Source organism: Chiloscyllium punctatum, chromosome 44 (genome assembly GCF_047496795.1).
Source record: "Chiloscyllium punctatum isolate Juve2018m chromosome 44, sChiPun1.3, whole genome shotgun sequence".
Lineage (NCBI taxonomy): Eukaryota > Metazoa > Chordata > Chondrichthyes > Orectolobiformes > Hemiscylliidae > Chiloscyllium > Chiloscyllium punctatum.
In genome coordinates, this window is record NC_092782.1 from 34,438,851 (window position 1) to 34,457,470 (window position 18,620).

Below are 18,620 nucleotides of genomic sequence, written 5' to 3' on the forward strand. Positions count from 1 at the left end.
CTCAGCTTGGTAACGTTGAAATGGATTGGAGAATTTGAGGCACGAACACATTAGCTGAGTTGGTAAGTGTCTTCCCAAAGTATACATCTCTGTAAGATGCAAATATTAATTGGTCTGTTGTGATGTTTAAACAAACGGATTTCTTAGCTTTTGTTTGATGCAACAGTATTCGGCTGTTAATCATAGATTTTATGTCTGATTGTGAGATACTTGTGCTACCTTTATTGCCTCCACAGATCAGATGGATCAACTGGAATGACACAGCATCTGCCTTTCCACCAGGCCCTACGGTGCAAAAAAAAGAACATCTTCAGAAGCACCTACAAGCACCAATGCAGAAACTGTGATACCAGCTGCAGTACTTTTACATGAGCATGTAACTGACATAGAGAATCTAACAATATCCATGGCACAAGATTACGTTAATTTCAGACCAGGAGTACTAAATTGAATTCCATGCTGCTGAAATAAAATTGATTCATGTTCATTAACATGATGGCTGGAATAAAATCCTCAGTGACACATGGATTGATTATGCTAAATGTATTCAAACTGCTGGAACGCTGATTTCACAGCAGGTATTGTGGAAGAGGCATTTTAGTCCATTATGAAGCAAAGCTTGGGATGTCAATCACAAAGTGGTGTCACATATTAGTAGATTACTTTGAGGCCGAAGCCAAACATGTTATTTTTGCAAGTTCTGGTACAAGTCTTTGAGTTCTCCATGTAGATGTTTGAAAGCATTCCAGCCCAGAAGTAAAGACATCAATTGCTGTTTACTCGTCCACCATCCCAGATAGGCAAGGTTTTCCACTAAGTGTTATTCACAAGGGTCAGAAACACTTGGGTACTCAGTTTCCATTAGGTACAACTATACTTTTGTTGTCATTAACATTTGGGTGGCACGGTGCCACCTGTGTTTGATACCACCCTTAGGCGACTGTCTGTATGGAGTTGCACACTTTCCCCATGTCTGCCTGAGTTTTCTCTAAGTGAGTACCACAGTCCATAGATATAGATGGATTAGCCATGGGAAATTCGGGGTTATGGGGATAGGATAGGGAAGGTGAGTGTGGGTGGGGTGTTCTTCGGAAGGTTGGAAAAGAATGGGCTCAATGACCTTTTTCCACACTGTTAAGGATTCTATGAACATCAATAAAGATATTTTAATCATTTTGTCATTGCCTAACTTATTGAATGGAGAGTGATCTATAAATGATTTGAAAAGAGCTATGTAATTCTCTTCATTTTATTTCATTTCAGATTGCATTTGTATGGAAAATGATGATAAATGTATACAGCGCTTTTTAATAAGTACATAAATAAAATGTAAATAGAGATATTTTATATTACACATCAAAGTAGTTAAGACAGCTTATTGGTAGTGAGTTTAAATGGGCCTTTGGATTGCAAAACATCAAGAGTTATGTTGCTCTCTGCAGAGTAACTGGGGCAGACAGCGCAGAGGTGAATGTTGAATTACAACTTTGCACAAGACGCAGAAGTTCAATGGACTGCAATATTTAATTACCCTGAGTGGTTTCCTGTAAATAATTCTCACCCTATTAAATGTTCAAGCAAGGACCACTTGATTCATGAAGAACCCTTTCCCCAAATTGTGTTGTGGAAATGCCAGATTCATCTTTGTGCTGTGCCAACCCTCAAATTCCCATTTTTCTTTCAGCTCTTTCATTGAGTGTCAGGTTGGCTAATTGATGTAAAGGAATATCCCTTGATAGTTTGCCTCATGGCAAAAATGCTAAATATTCAACAATCAAAGCTACATCTCAGCCAGTGCTCTGATTCAAGACAAACCATGGCATTCTCTAGACACATCTATTTAGTCAGGTAGGAGAAAGTGAGGACTGCATATGCTGGAGATCAGAGCTGAAAAATGTGTTGCTGGAAAAGCGCAGCAGGTCAGGCAGCATCCAAGGAGCAGGAGAATCGACGTTTCGGGCATAAGCCCTTCTTCAGGAATTCCTGAAAAAGGGCTTATGCCCGAAACGTCGATTCTCCTGCTCCTTGGATGCTGTCTGACCTGCTGCGCTTTTCCAGCAACACATCTATTTTGTCAGTCGAGTTCCAACAGGTCTCCAGAATTGCCATTCTTCACTAAGTTCCTTTGCCTGATCAAGGAAAGAAAATAAGGAGCTGCCTCAGAAAATCAAAATCTATACAGAGAATCAACAGGAGGAGTAAGGACCAGAAATTATGACAGCTTGCATAGCCCTACAGATGCAAATCACCAAGGAACATTTTCATTTAATTAACCTGAAGTACTTGCAACTATCAAGCCCTTTCCAGCTGATCCAAACCCTCATCAGGAACACCAAAACCAATGCAAATTAACTACTGAACAATACCATCTGATCTATAATAGTTTATTCCATAATTCTTTACAGTAACATTTGAAAACTAAACTTATCCATACGCAAACACCTCTTTCCTACCTTCCAAGCTTATTAGCCTTTTCAAATGTTTCCATGAGATAGCTGTCTGGTGGCCACAGATAGACAACCACTAGGGCTAAGGGGAGGAATTGTGGAGGCAGCAGCAACTTTTGAGCAACTGAAGGGGGTTCAGTACTGTGCTGCTTTAAGGAGAGTGATGAGAAGTAGGGTGATGGAAGCTTGTCAGTCCTAGGACTACCAGTGATGAACAATTAAGGAAACTAAGTTACGAGTAGGAATCTTACCATAGCAGCTCAGATCATGTAGCACTGCAGCTAGCTACTGAGTACAATGCTTCTTACAAAGATCTGCTCAGCTACTTTTGGTGGATGGTAGCAGATCTGTACTCATTGACTTGGCCACCCCTTCCTGAATGCCTTCCTTTTATGTTTCTTATCCTAATTTTTCTTGGCCCTGTCCCTGTTTGTCTTGGTGACTTCTAATGGCCCCACAATCGTCTCAACATCTATATTTCTCCACTGACTTGTCCTTTATCCTTTCTTCCCTACATCTTTGATAATTGTGCATTTAGAACCTAGGCCCTAACCTCTGGAATTCCCTTCATAAACCTTTGTGTCTCACCACCTTTGTTTTTTAAGACCATCCTTAAAAGGTGGCTTTGGCGAAACTATTTGTCACCTAATCTAATATCTGTTTCTTTGATTTAGATTTGGAATGATTACTTTCTTACAAAGCACTTAGGTGGGCTTTACATTGTAAATGCTTTATAAATGCAAGTTGTTGTATTGTGTTGTATAAAGTAATGGATTGAAAGGGTGAATGTTCATGTTACATTCACTTCATGCATTGTTCTGATGTCACACAGTTTGTGGCTGGAGACAAGCTTTCTCTGCTTGGGAGGCCTTAGTCATAAGTCAAACTTCTTATTAAACAAAGTTTAGCTTATGGAGGGAACAGATATATTTGTACCAGCTCCCTAAGCTCCTAGTGATTGTGCACTACTTCAAACAAACCTTACCCAGTACTGCACATTGGTGGAGATGGCAAGAGCCACAAGGTACCAGCAGTCATCATCTAGGAAAATGTCACATACGTTTGATGTATTTTTTCGGCTATTAGTGAAAGTTCATAAGGCCTGTATGCAAAGGCTTCATTCCTAATGCAACAGTCTTGCCAATCAGAATTTTGAATATCCTGGATTATTGTTCAAACAGTAACATTTGGGACCCTGTAAAATGGTACTCACTTATTTCACTTTTTGTCTGACTGGAATGTATCATCAGTATGGTATATTATTCGGTAGTTTTTAGAAAATGTTTCCAATAGCTCAGGAAATTATTGATTCTTGTTTTAAAATAGTAGTTCTGCATTGAGAGTCTTTAAAAATCTAAATGATTTACGAATACATACAAAGTACATCGGGTGCTGTTTCTACATTACAACTGCTCAGTTGAATGTAGTGAAACATTTGAAAGTGCAATATGATATGAAGAGTCTGAATTTTAATCCACCCACATAGATTTCATACTCTCAAATAGTCACGTCTAACAAAAATCTATTAGTCTCAGGTTTGAAACTGTCAGTCAATCTAAGACTTTTGGCGAAGAGAGATTCTGATTTGTGGTGATTGTAATGAGGGTCATATGGATTTCATTGACTATCCTGGATTGGGGTTGTTAACCTTAGCCAATTAGGGAGCGCTGGCTGACAGATATAGCCAGGTGATTCAGAGAGTCTCCTCATCCTAGGGACTGGCTCTGAGCTGGCTGCTAAGAGCCCATGTACTGTATACATGCAAATAAAGAGTGACATGGTGATGGGATATTGGCCACTGTGCAGTTATTTCACGGTTTCAATGATCCTTTTGTGTGAGAAGTGCCAGACATTTTCTCTGGTTGTCCTGTCACTGATTTTTGGTTTTGGTTCCACCATGAATTGAGACCATTAAGACAGTGGATGACTTTACACATTCACCTCAGTTTTGTCCATTTATGTAATTTATCAATGTCAGTGTGTGACCATCTGTTTCCACCTATCCTATTTATTGTACCAGGTAACCTGATGTCATGAGCAGACTTACATATGTGACTCTCTATTCCCTCATCTAGATCATTTATAAATACCGTGATTAGTTTAAGAGACAGTACTGATTTCTAGGAGACACTGCATGTCATATTTTGTAAATTGTGATGATATGCAATATCCCTCTTTATTGTTTCTTTTCCTATAATCAATTTCTTAACCCATTCCTGTGGGTTGCCACCAAATTTATGTGCTTTTTGTGTTAGTATCTCTTAAATAGAACTCGATGGAAGAGAGATCTGGAAATCCTTCCATTGAAGATGTTTGGATGTGCACTTATCGACTGTGTTATGTACGTCCTCGAAGATTCTTTATACATTAGACATGATAGCCATTATGAATCTATTTTGACTTCTTTGGTCAATTCATATTTTCTTAAATGCTTACTCACACTGTTCATAATAGCAGATTCTAGTAACTTCCCTACATTGAGCTAATAGATCTATAATTTCTCTGTTTATCTTTTCAACACTTAAATAATGCAGTAACTGACAAACTTATACTCCAAGAGGACAGTTCCTGAATTGAGAGAATTTTGGGATATCGTGATTATTACGTGTAATTTTTCTCAGCTCCCTCGTTTAGCACCCTGGGCTGAAAACTAACAGGTTTCGGAGATTTATCTAGCTTTTCATTTTATTATTTTCTTTCTTAACAATTTTAAACATTGAAATCTAGTACATTTCTATCCCTTGATTTGTTTTTACTCTCCTATCCCTCATACATTATGTCTCATTCTTTACACAGACAGCCAATATAAAGCAAATAATTGGCATGTCTACTATCTCCTGACCTTTTTGTTACATTGTCACCTCTGCCTGTCCTTAAAGCATGCACATTACTCCAAGCAACCCACTTTCCTTGCTTAAAACATTTAGTTTTGTCCATTTATAACCTTCATAAATTATTGCCCATATTCTGCTCTTGTAACTCTTACTGCTTCCCTTGTGTTGCTTCACTGTTCTCTTTATCTTTCACAGTCTGCAGGAAGTGTAGTATTCTTTGCATTTGTATCAGACATTTTGTATATTCCTCTGTCTTCATTTGTCAGAAATTCACATCCCGACAACAGCTGAGAACCAAGGAAAATAAACTTCTTCAAAGCAAGGATACAAATGCAAATAAAAGGCTGAAAGCTGACTAATGATCTGTTGGAAGTTAAATGTAATAGACAATAACAATATATTGCCAGTGAAATTGCTGTTATTGACATAATAGATTCTTCATGGAGAAGAAATGGTGTTGAGAAAGCTCAGAATACTTAGTGATATGACTCATAAAATGTAAATTAATGTTATTATTGGTAAGGAATTAAATTATTTTGTGATCAGGTGGAACAATGATGGGCAGAATGATTCCATGAACAATGTGGATCTTCTATGTTGTCATATTCTCTGATTTATTTCAAAACTTCAATAAAATTGGTTTGGGAATCTGTCTCTGTAAAAGTACATATCCAGAGTTTAAAGAAGTAAGAATCATATTATCTGTATTTATGTTTTTTTTCCAAAACATTATAGAACACTAGATATTTAAAAGAGGAGTTCAGTTGCCATCAATTTGCTAGTTTAATTTGAACTGAACTCATTGCCTTGCTCTTTTGTGATAGCTTATCCTTTCCTTTAACTAGAAAGAATAGAATAGAAAAAAAATCCCCATTCCAACTCTCTCCACAAAGGAAATTCTGCGAATCTCTCTACTCAGTTTAACAGTTTTTACAAAATATTAAATGTTCTTTTGGACTTAATCAATAGTCAAAGTGTCGCAGGATGCTCCACAGTATCTGATTGAATTAGTATCCAGGCAAGTGCAGTGGAGGCAGTGGGAGGAGGAAGAGTTGCAAACGACCATGCCTCCTTCCCAAAGCCACCCACCAGCCTGGGTAGTGGAGGCCTGTTAATTTTAATTACTGGGTCTCAACTGTTGGTGAGCTGCTCATCTGAAATATTGGCAATGTTGCGTTCAGGTTAAGGCATCACCCAGCAGGCTTATAGTATTATAGTCATAGATCATAGAATCATTGAATCCCTACAGATATCTACAGGACAAAGAAAGGTCTTTTAGCCTATCATGTCTGGCCAGTCAAAAAAGCCTCCTAACTAGTCTAATCCCATCTTTCAGCACTTGAACCACTGCAAGAAGCTCTATTGTATTGGGTGCAGAGACTTCACAGGAGATGGGAAGGAGCCTGGGGAAGATAAGGCCTAATCTTTCCTTGTGATCCCTTCAGCACTCCAGTTCATCCTGGTTCCTTTCAGGAAAGAAATATAAATTTTAAGTTAAATGACTTATTCTGGTCTCAAGTCCTTTTCCTTATGTCTTCATTTGCCAGAAAATTCACAATGATTTCATTGCACGGGCTGGAGTGAAAATTATAATCTGGACCGGTTGACATCAATGAATCCTTTTGTATCTTTAAAGGAGGCCCTTCCAGCTACTGTATGGTGTCTACCCTGCCTTCACAGAAAAACAGATCAAAACAAAAGGTGGGATCCAGATGCAAAGTGAGTCGGAAAACACCATACACATTTTACCAGACTCAGTTTCTGTCAGGCAGGCAAGATATAAGCATTCTTCTTAGTGTCTCATCCGTGGATATATGTTGGTGCAATAACCTGTAGAAAGTGTGAACTCGACTATATCCCACTCAAAACAGGTTCAGGAAAATTCACTTTAGATGGGAGGGCCTTGCTTATGGTGAAACATGCACAATAATGTCACATGTGGGAATGTAATGTGTGGGTAGGAGAATGTGGCAGGTGAAAAATCCAAAATCTAAATCTTCAGCTACAGATCATGTCAAATGAATGAAGACTACCATGCTAGATGAGATGTTTTCTGTGGATGCTATTTATATGAATATCTATGAAATATTTATCATGGTTCCACACAGGTCGGAAATGTAAGCAAAAACTAAAACTGATGGAAATAAAGGCAATGTATTGGCATGGCTAAGAAATTGCTTAGGAGGTAGGCCAGAGAGAGGGGGTAGGTATACACAATAATTGCCAGGATATAACTAGTGCCATGAATCTGCATTGGCATCTCAGTCTTTCACAATATTTGTAAATAACTTGGATAAAAGGATTTGCAAATTGTATTTCTAGGTTTGTTAAGAGCATCATATTAAGAAGCAAATTAAACAGCGTAAATGGAATTAGAAGTTTGCTAAGGGCTCTTCAGTGGGTGGGTGAATTTGTGGCAATTGAAGCACATTGTAGGGAAATGTGAGGAATGATAGGAAGCTATGGACTGTGGTGGAGACAGATTTAGGGATATACAGAAGTCAATTAAGTGTGCGAACAGACCCAAAAGGTAACAAGTTACCATAATCGCTAATTTGTACTAACCTTTTCTCAAAATGTCTGGAATATAAAGAGATTGAAGTAACACAACACTTTTATAAAGCACTGGTTAGTCCATATTCTTTTTTTATTCTTTCATGGGATATGAGCATGTCTGGCAATTCCAACATTTATTACCCACCCTTAATTACCCTGCAGAGGTATTAGTCAACTGCCTACTTGAATTACTGTGATCATTTGGTGTTGTCAGTGATGGGTGCTGTCAGTGATGGATTTCCAAGCTTTTGATCCAACAACTCCGAAGGAGCAGCCATACATTTTCATTATTTGTGACTTGGAGGGCATCTTCTGAAGGATTATATTCAATTCTGTGTACTGTACATTCGGAAAGATATATTGGTTTCAGAGGGCATGGAACACAGATACACCAGATTGATCCTCAGCCTAAATGAGATAGATTATGAGTCCAGGTTGTGTTGCCATGTTTTTCCAGGCATTGTTGATTAAGGGATGATTTTAATTGAGGTACTTTTTTTGCTGTTAAAAAATACATTGTGTCAAAGCCTTTCATCTTGGACTTAAATGGGACAATTCAGTGTCACCTTGCCAACTGAACATCTCTATCTTCCCGTCATGTTGTTTTTCCCTTTACCAGTATTCTTGTGAACTGTCCTGATTGAGCGCAAGTTGAAAAGCTTTGACAAAATGTGCCTTTCTTCAGCAATACTCAAGTTTTGTGCCATCAAGCAATGATTTGAAATGTTTGTGATGATTTTTAAAAAATGATAGATGATAAGGAGAAGATCTTCTGGTGATGAATTGTTAACGGAGAATAACTTTAAAATATGAGCCAGTTTGATCAGAGATGATGTGAGGAGCCATTTTTTCACTCAAGAGGTAGTAGAAACACAGAGCTGATATCCTCAAATGTTGACTCAAATCCATAACAGAGATTTTTGTCAGGTAGAGATTTCAAAGGTATAATGGAATTTAGGTACAAAATGGCCATGAACTAATTGAATGACAAACTAAGATGCTCCTATGTTTCTTTTTCAAGATATCAGTAGAAAACAAATTTTACCAGTATGAATGCAATATAAAAAACCTTCTGCTGTGTATCTCAAATGTAATAATCATTGCAAAGTCTCTGAATGGAGAAAAAGAATTGGGCTCAGGAGCATGGAGGCCTTGCATACATTTCAAGACCAATTCCACAAGATTCAAACTTACTGTCATAGAGACAGATAACTGGACAAGTCAGAAAAATAAGAAATGAGGCTTGGGATCATCAGAGCAAATGTAACAAGAAGTGTTGTGTGATCCACAAAAACCATTGTGGATAATCAACCATCTGCCGTACACTGCCAGTAATTCTGAGGGTCACTATTTCCATTCAACTATGTGGTCACAGAGTTCTCAAGACACACATGTGCATAATTTCAAAGTCAAATACTTTTCCATGCTCTGCTCCATTAAGGAGACCACCAAACTTCGGTATTCCAATACCTCTGAAGTGTATGTGGATAGATGATGGTGATATAAAGGGGAAAAGAAGTAGAATTTAGCTGCCTCAATTTTCAGCGTCTCTAAGTGCATGTGGTGGATGATTATTATTTTGAGACCGCTAATATTCTCTTCCCTCCTCCCTGTCTTCTCTCCTTTTTGTCCCATTCCTCCCAGCTCCCTCTCCTGTAATTAGACCCCTTGCTTGTCTCCCTGCCCCCCCAACATGACAGAATGTGAAAATGTAACTATTCATTGAATTGTGAGCAATCCTAAGCAAGTGCATTGCTATTCCCTTACTGTGTGAATTGTATAGAATTCCTCTCAGAAAGTAGAACACATCATGAATGATTCCTAGACATGATGCATTTCTTCTGGATCAATCAAATAAGATGCAGCTGCTAATGGAAGAGGAAGAATGAGTAGTTAGCTTCTTACAGTTGTGACTTAGAATGCAGTTATGGTTGATGTCTATGTCCAACTTGCAAATAATTAATCTATCAAGACACAGGATTAAGCTACTTCTCAGAGTGTTAAAGCAATGCACTTGTTTAGGATTGCTCACAATTCAACAAATAGTTACATTTTCACATTCTGTCATGTTGAGGGGCAGGGAGACAAGCAAGGGGTCTAATTACAGGAGAGGGAGCTGGGAGTAATGGGAAAAAAAGGAGAGAAGACAGGGAGGAGGGAAGAGAATATTAGCGGTCTCAAAACAATAATCATCCACCACATGCACTTAGAGACGCTGAAAATTGAGGCAGCTAAATTCTACTTCTTTTCCCCTTTATATCACCAGCATCTTATCTGTTTAGATCGATTAGTGTGTGTTAGTCATAAATTGTCCAGAAGATCCATAAAGTTAAGCAGTATGCTGCATACTGGTTACAATGAACAGGAAACCCTCCACAGATATTAATGTGGAGCACCTGCAAGCTTTGTAAAAGCAGCTGTGCAGCAGGAGTGAGTTTAGATCCAACTATAATGTGTCAAGGACCTATCGGTAACTTGGAGATACAGTTGGAAAAGTAGAGTTGAGGGAAGTATTTGGAAATGGAGATAAATAAGTAAGGATGCAAGTGAGAGCATGTTCCCTGCATGTGAAGGTGTAGTGATTGAAGACTCTGCCCAAAGGTTAGAGGAAAGTGAGTAAACGTGGGCAAGGATGTTCCTGTGAAATATGATACAATTAAGGATCTGGTGATGCAAGTTTCTATAGGACAGTATTTATGATGGATGGTGAGAAAGTCATGAGAGAAACCAAATTGGGAAGTGTTCACAATATAGACGAAGCTTTCAGTGATGATATTGGAGAGATGTAGGTAAATTATGTAACTGTGTTAACCTATTTTGTTCAGTATGCTCTATGAATCAAGCACATTTGATTGGACATTTGAACAGATCTGGAACTTTTATAACTGCATATTTTGTTTTAGCTAAGATCTGCATTATTTTGTATTATTGCCCATTCCTTTTAGGCTATAAACGCAATCTTTTTCCACCTGAAATCCTCACTGTTTTCCACAGAGATGAATATGTAATATGTGAAACCAAAGATTTAAATTCTCCTAATTCTGCTTTGTCTCTCCTTCACCCTGCTCAGAGATAATGGCACATTGGTAATTATTTCAGGACTAGTAAACTAGAGGCGCAAACTAATGCTTGGGTGACCCCACCACAGCAGCTGAAGTAATTGATTAAATTCGGAAATTATACCTTGCCTCAGTGATGGTGACCTTAGAACTATAATCAATTGTAAAATCCTAACTGGTTTACAAATTTCCTTTAGGGAAAGAAATTGGCTTTCGTTAACTGGACTGGTCTATATGTGACTTGAAGCCCAAAAATGTGGTTGTCTCTTAATTGCCCTCTGTCATAGCCTGGGTAGGCACATAGTTCAAAGGCAATTAGGGATGGTAAGCCAATCCTAGCCTTGGCAGTGACACATGTGAATAAGCAAAATTGGCTAAATTTCAGATCTTAACTAAACATAGGAGTAGGCCATTTATTGCTATGGAAACATGCTTCATTGATAGCTCTATCTGAACTAGTTGAGTGATGATGCAGGGATCATCACTTTCACTAAGATCAGGGTTCATCGTTCATGAAAATAGGTGAGTTCCTGCCTGGAGAACTCCACCGGTCTAACATTTTATGTAATGATAGCACATATAAATATGGCATTTTTTAACAAACTGTAAAGAAAACTTCATAAGCCAAAATGATCCATTAGTAATCTTTTTGGTTGATATGGTGGAAATGAATGGGTGCATGATAATTGGCATCTGTGCTTTATAAACCTATGTGTAATTAGTAAGTGTCACACATGGAAAAGTATTGCAATCGCTACCTTTCTGTTTATGTACATCACTTTGCTTGTTCTAGGCTGATTTGGCAAAAGAGATATTAATTTCCAATAGAAATATGCTGCTTTGGGAATTTGAAATCATGAAATTTGGCTGATTCAGCTTCCTATGAGTAATGCTTCCACGAAGAGGGGCACATGACCAAGACAGGCATTTGTCTGGCCATATTCCTTTTTTTAATCATTCACAGGATGAGGACATCGCTGGCCAAGCCAGCATTTATTGCCCAGAGGGCAGTTAAGAATCAACCACATTGCTTTGTGTCTGGAGTCACATTTAGGCGAGACCATGTAAGGATGGCAGTTTCCTTTCCTAAAGGACATTAGTGTAGCAGATGAGTTTTTCCAACAGTCGACAATGGATTTATGGTCATCATTAGACTCGTACTTCCAGATTTTACTGAGTTCAAATTCCACCATCTGTTACGGTGGGATTCGAACCCTGGTCCCCAAAACATTACCCGGGTCTCTTCATTCACAATCTAGCGATAAGACCACTAGGTCATTGCCTCCCCAAAACCTAAAGTAAGTATAATATAGTATTGTGTAAATATAATATAGGTATAATATAGTATTTAGGCAGTAAGAAAAATCATCCAGGTCACTTCTATAAACTTCTATCAGGTCACCTCTCTACCTCCTATGTTCCAGGTAAAAAGGTCCTAGCCTATCCAGCCTCTCTTTATAACTCAAACCTTCCATATCCGTCAACATCCTGGTAAATCTCTTCTGAACCATCTCCAGCTTGATAATATTCTTCCTATAATTGGACAACCAGAACTGAAAGCAGTATTCCAGAAGAGGCCTCACCAATGTCCTGTACAACCTCAACAAGACTTACCAAAGGACTCAAAGGACTGAGCAATGAAAGCAAGTGTGCCAAATGCCTTTTTAACCATCCTGTCTATCCTTAATCAATTTTTGTCTCTCTAAATGTCCGTAAATCCTATCTTTTATAATGCCCTTCAACAATTTACCCACAACCAATGGCAGGCTCACAGATCTATAGTTTCCCGGTTTCGCCCTACAATCTTTCTTAAACAGCATTAGCCACCCTCCAGTCATTAACTTGAGTATTATTGGAGCTACGCTTGTCCAGGCAACCAGAGAGTATTCTATTGCATGTACTACATATTTTACTGGTATTAAAAAGGCCTTGGAAGTCAGGAGATGTTTACTTGCAGCAGAAAACTCAATCTCTAAACTTCTCTTGTAGACACAATATATATGTAGTGGATCCATTTAAATTTTCAATCAATGTTGATGGTGAAGAATTCAGTCATGGTAGTACTGTCTTCGAGATTTAGTTATATTCTGGTTTGTTGGAGGTGGTCATTGCCTAGCACTTGTGTGGTGCAAATGTTACTTGTCACTTATTAACTTGAATGTTGTCATGCTGCATGTGGACATGGACTGCTTCAATATCTGAATGTAGCTGTGTACCATGCAATCATCAGCAAGTGTGACTACTTCTGAACTTATGATGCAGGTTATTAATGAAGCAGCTGAAAAAATTTCATCTTGGGAAATTGTAGTGACAAACTATAGCATCAATGCTTTGGGACTGAGATGATTGGTCTGAGACAACCACCATTATTTTCTCTTAGTGAAGGCTTTAATCTGACTTTGTACCTCATATTTCTCTGACTGCTGTTCTAAAGAGATAATGCAGAGGTTCATAAGCCATGTTGCAAACCATAGATCAGGCCACAGCATTCTGCCTATCATTTAGAATAGTTAGGCAATGTTAGGTTGTTGCAGGCTTAATGCATCAATGGCATTTTTGGAGTAACAAGCATACTTAAGAATGAAATAAGTTCCATTCTCACACATTATCTGCATATTAAGGAAATAAAAGTTTCTTTGGTTTCTTTAAAACTTGGCTATATTATCCGAATGATCAGTTAATTCTTGAATCTTCCTTGGAAGAGTTTTCTCTCACTGGGACTGTAAGTGGTAATTGGTATCAAAAGGTGATAGATTGTTATAGAGAAATATAGTACCTATGAGATAAAGTTGCAAACATAAAGAGCAGTTCATACTTCAGTTAATCCCTGTCTCTAAAATCCATCAGCTACAGAAGAGCTGATGATTGCTCAGGTAACTCCTTATTAAACAGATAGGCCAGTTCAGCACCACTTTCCAGACAATTCACCACTCTTAAATAGCCGCAGAATAGATTAGTTACAGTGTGGAAACAGGCCCTTTCGGCCCAACAAGCTGTAGATTAGATTACTTACAGTGTGGAAACAGGCCCTTCGGCCCAACAAGCCCTCACCGCCCCGCCGAAGCACAACCCACCCATACCCCTAACCTAACACTACGGGCAATTGAGCATGGCCAATTCATCTGACCTGCACATCTTTGGACTGTGGGAGGAAACCGGAGCACCCGGAGGAAACCCACGCAAACACGGGGAGAACGTGCAAACTCCACACAGTCAGTCGCCTGAGGCAGGAATTGAACCTGGGTCTCTGGTGCTGTGAGGCAGCAGTGCTAACCACTGTGCCATCGTACCGTACTTGGCCTTGAAGGTGCATTCCTCTAAATAATTAATGCAGACCTTCCTTGCATAATCTGTGGCAATCTTCAAAAACTTTATATGCTGCATCAATGCTGCAAATATTGTTAATCCACAGCCATTAACTATACATTTTTCACTTTGTTGAAGATAGCATTCTCAACTGGGTTGGAAAACTGATCACATGAAATGTTTAATTCTCCCAGCAAAATAAGAAGTCAATCAAAATTATTAGTTCCTAACGAACCTAACAAACTAACTGTCATTTTCACAGGATAGAAAATTAAATGGTGTTTACATAACTACCATATGTTAACTGCCCTCACATGGTGGACACTGAACTGAGAGAATGAGAGCAGATGACGTGAGAGGTTTCAATTATCTCCACCCAGCTTGCACCCACAATCTCATTTCCTTCCCACCACGTCCCTGTATTAACCTGTCCCTTTTGAACAGGTGAGCAGAACAAGTCAGGAGGTTAGTGAGGTCCTGTCTTAAATATACAACTCAGGTCTGAGCTTGTCAGAAGCCAATCTGCTAAACCAGCCTGAGGTTGAAGGCAATATAGGCTTCTCTGTCTCTGCTAGGAACTGGATCCACGGTCAGTGCTGGCCCAAAGAGAAGTAATACATTTATTTTCTAAGTTTACAATTGAACCAGGAAGTGCAGTCGTGCTGACTCTAAGCTGAAGTCGCAACTCTTTAGTTCAAAAGTGGGCACAGTGAAAACTCAGACTATTGAGTGAATACATTTTCTGTGTCTCGGTTGCACATCCTCACTTTTCCTTCATCTTCCATATAACATTGATTACTATGTTTTCTGTTGGGCTCTTCTTTGAAGTCATTTCACCCTCTATATTCCCTGTCAGTAGTGGGCATGCTCTGGTATGCATCTTCCCCAAATATTGCCCAATGTTATGTTGGAATGGTGGGTTAGATGGTCGGGGTGCGGGGAGGAGTGACTTTTCTTGCAACGAAAACCTACTATCAATTTTCCAAAGTGTTTTCCTGTTTTATTCACAGTCATCTTTCAAAAACTGTTGTACTTCTCCTCAGATGGATTTATCAACAAGTCCTCATGTCACAAAGCTGTTCCTTTTTTTCTAAAAGCTGTTCCTTTTCTCAAGGATACTGTGTCCTTGATGTTTTTCAGAGGGGTAGTAAAACAATCCTGGCTCTGAGTTGGCTGGGTGGGTACAGAGATGAAAAGGGTATTGGGAGGCCTTGCAGCTTTCATGTTTTATCAGTAACCTGTATAATGACAGGGGAGTAGTCGGTCCTGAATGCTGAAGTCTTGTTTGAGGCAGTTCAGGTGGGCTGTGTGGAAACAGGCTGCTAGACTGTCTCTCCTTCAGCCCTTCTAACTTCGACCTTCAACCTGTAAGCCTTTGTTTCATTTTTGTCTGTGTTTAAAGGGTTTGTTTATTGGGACTGTTGTGTATTTTCGGAACAACATAATTACGTCTGGTTTGGATAGATTGAGGTCTGTGAGTATTGTATGTACTGTTCTTTGTGAATAAATTTTTGTCTGTTTTAAAACATGGTGGTCAACCATGCTAACTTACTCCGGGTAACTTTCACTGTACATTTACTGAAGCAAATTGCAAAGTTACCATCTGGACTGCCTGCTTAAGAATATTTCGAGTGGTCTGGTCTAGTCCATAACACTCATTTATAACTATTAGGAAGCTTGCTAGCTGTTTCAGAATTGCAAAAGAATTCCCATTATATGTGCAATATTTTTCTGCAAATATTTCATCAATACCTGAAGAGCTAATTAACTTTTTTATCAAGCAAAGAGTGAAAAAAAACTGTTCTAGACACCTGTAATAAAAAGTCATGTTAGATTAAATGCATCCTGAAACAATCAATGAAAAGGAAAAGGATTTAGTTGAATAGTCTCTGTGCCTCCACTAATACTAAAGGTCTATAGACCAGTAAGTATGATCCTAGTCTTCAATGTAAGGCATGCTGGTACTAAAGTATTTCAAATCAGTTAACAAGAGAATTTGTGAGAGGTACCTATCAAAAGGACCTGTCAAAATTGTCTGTCAAATGGTGCTGTTAAGCTAAAGACATTTAAAATTTGTTCCCTTTAAATCATTTAATAAGAATGTTTGGAGGTTCAGAATAAAAACCTCCCTCCTTTCTTGAATAGTAATGTTTATTTGTTAACATCCAAACTGTAGGCAACATTTCAGAAATTGCCAATTTTACAAGATCAAGCATTAACAGTTTCCATAGTCACCTATTATAAACCCCTTGCATGTAGACAATCAGGTCTAACAGGAATTTGGTGCCTTTCAGTATTATTAATTCTGGAGCACTACATCTTTATTAACCCTACTTTTGCTAAATTCCACATTCTAATTAATCGCTTAGTTCCCCCCACCCCTCCACCCGGCTTCCAGAATATTTTTGTCTTTTCTATCATAAGGACTGATATAAAGCTCTTATTTAATGCCTCAGAGCTTTTCTTCCTATCTAAGAAACATACATTTGCTGTTACTAACCTCTTCCTTTTATAAAATTCCAGAACTTTACAGTTGATTTTTATGTCTCTTGTCAGATTATTCCCCTATCCTTTGATTAACTGCTTGGTTGTCCTTTGCTGAATTCTAAAATCCTCCCAATCCTCACCCTTCTTAGTCTCTTCTTTTACAATATTATGAGCTTCTTCTTTCAATTTAGCTCTATCTTTAACTTTTCTTCTTAACCCACCCTTTGATCACTTATTTTTTGTTTTTAATTCCTTAAGGAAATGTATCTTTGTTAATTAGAAATTAATGTTTTTAATGGTTGTCATTACTATCTAACCCTTTAAGCTACATCCAAATGACCTTAATTAATTTATCTCTTTTATCTATGTAGTTTGCTTTGTTCACATTTAACATAATTACTTCAGGCTAAACTAAAGCGCCATCAAATGATATGAAATCATACCATGATCCTTTGATATTTATTTTCAAAAAAGTTAACAATGAATCCTTTTCATTGCACAAAACTAGATTCAAAGCAACCTGTTGCTACTTGGTTTTAGGGTGTAATGATTTAGAAATTTCTAAAAGGGTATGATCGGCGTTTATCTGAAATTATGAAAATCAAAGAAAGTAGCATGGTTCAATTAACATCAGCCATGTTTCAGAAATCTGCAGGAATTGTTAAGAAAACTGAGGAAAAGAAGGATTTGTATTAATAATGTATTTTATTATGTCTCTCAGATCTATCTCAAAGTACTTAGTTTGACAAATTGTAACATTACATATGCAGAATTGCATTGTAATTAAGTTTATTTTGATTTATAAAAGGTATTTAAGGAAATTCTACATTATTGTCCATTTCCAAAAGGAAGGGAAGGGCAATTCCATGTAGTATGTGACAATTGCAATAATACTGACCTTTGGTGCATTTTAATCACAAGAAAGTTAGAAGATTTGAATTGTGTTTTAAATTTTTACAAGTAGTGTGAATTCTGGAGTTAGTCCCTGCCAGGGACCTAGGTTTGATTCCAATTTAGGGTGACCATCTGTGTGGATTTTGCACATTTTCCCCCAGTCTGCATGGGTTTCCACCAATTGCTCCAGTTTGCTCCCATAGTCTAAAGATGTACAGGTGATATGGATTGGCCATAGTGAATGCAAAGTTAGGGGATAGGGGCTGGGTCTGAGTAGGATGCACTTCGAAGGGCAGGTAGTGACACTTTCAGCTCTGATCTCCAGCATCTGCAGTCCTCACTTTCTCCTACTATAGTACACAGTTATGTGCATAGGAACTGTTCTTTCAGTTTTCAGAACTGATTTATGCCTGCAGTCAGTATGAATCTTTCTTATTCATGAGGGAATTTGTTGTTATATGCTATTAGTGCAGTGTCCTATATATAGTTTCTAGTTGTTATGCCACACCAGTGAATAGTAAATAGTTTGTAAATTCATCAGTGCTTTAGTGACCATCTGTACTATTGGCAACAGAAAATGTTAGCTAAGAACCCTGTGTAAATGTTAAATGACTGTTCACTTCATGCATTACCATATAGAATAGAATAAATATCTTAACGCTATCAGCTTATTTCATACTTTTAATGTCAAGAAGGCTGTCAATCTTCAACACATCAAAAATTTTCAATGTCCTTAAAATTAAACACAAATGTTTATATTGCAAATATCATATGTTCCAAATACTGAAATTTGGAAGAAAACTAACAAACAGTGAAATTCACAACTGATCTTGGAGGAACCTGTTTGGGAGAAGTCACAGCACAGAAACAGATAAGTTAATATTTTTAAGTGTGGCCTTACAGTAAGTCTGCAGTACTGAGTAGAGTGGGTTCTTTCTTGATTATATGTTTTATTGAGAAATGTCTCTTGATTAACCTTAAAAATATAAGCCAAAGGTATGAAGTTAGCCTGGAGCAGTGTTTTGCAGAGGAATAAG

At 38.0% G+C, this 18,620-nt stretch overlaps 1 protein-coding gene across 4 annotated transcripts in view; it reads left to right on the top strand.

Annotated features, from left to right (window-relative positions):
* panx2 (pannexin 2) overlaps positions 1 to 18,620 on the top strand; it is a 46,500-nt gene that overhangs the window by 5,280 nt on the left and 22,600 nt on the right. Inside the window, exon 1 of one of the 4 annotated variants that reach the window (XM_072562595.1) lies at positions 6,928 to 7,000. The exons of 2 other annotated variants lie outside the window; for them this stretch is intronic. In XM_072562595.1, coding sequence (XP_072418696.1) covers positions 6,994 to 7,000 — 7 coding nt within the window. In that variant the 5' untranslated portion in view covers positions 6,928 to 6,993. Of the gene's footprint in view, positions 1 to 6,927; positions 7,001 to 18,620 lie in introns of those variants that run through there. One more of the 4 variants, XM_072562596.1, reaches the window with a different exon arrangement.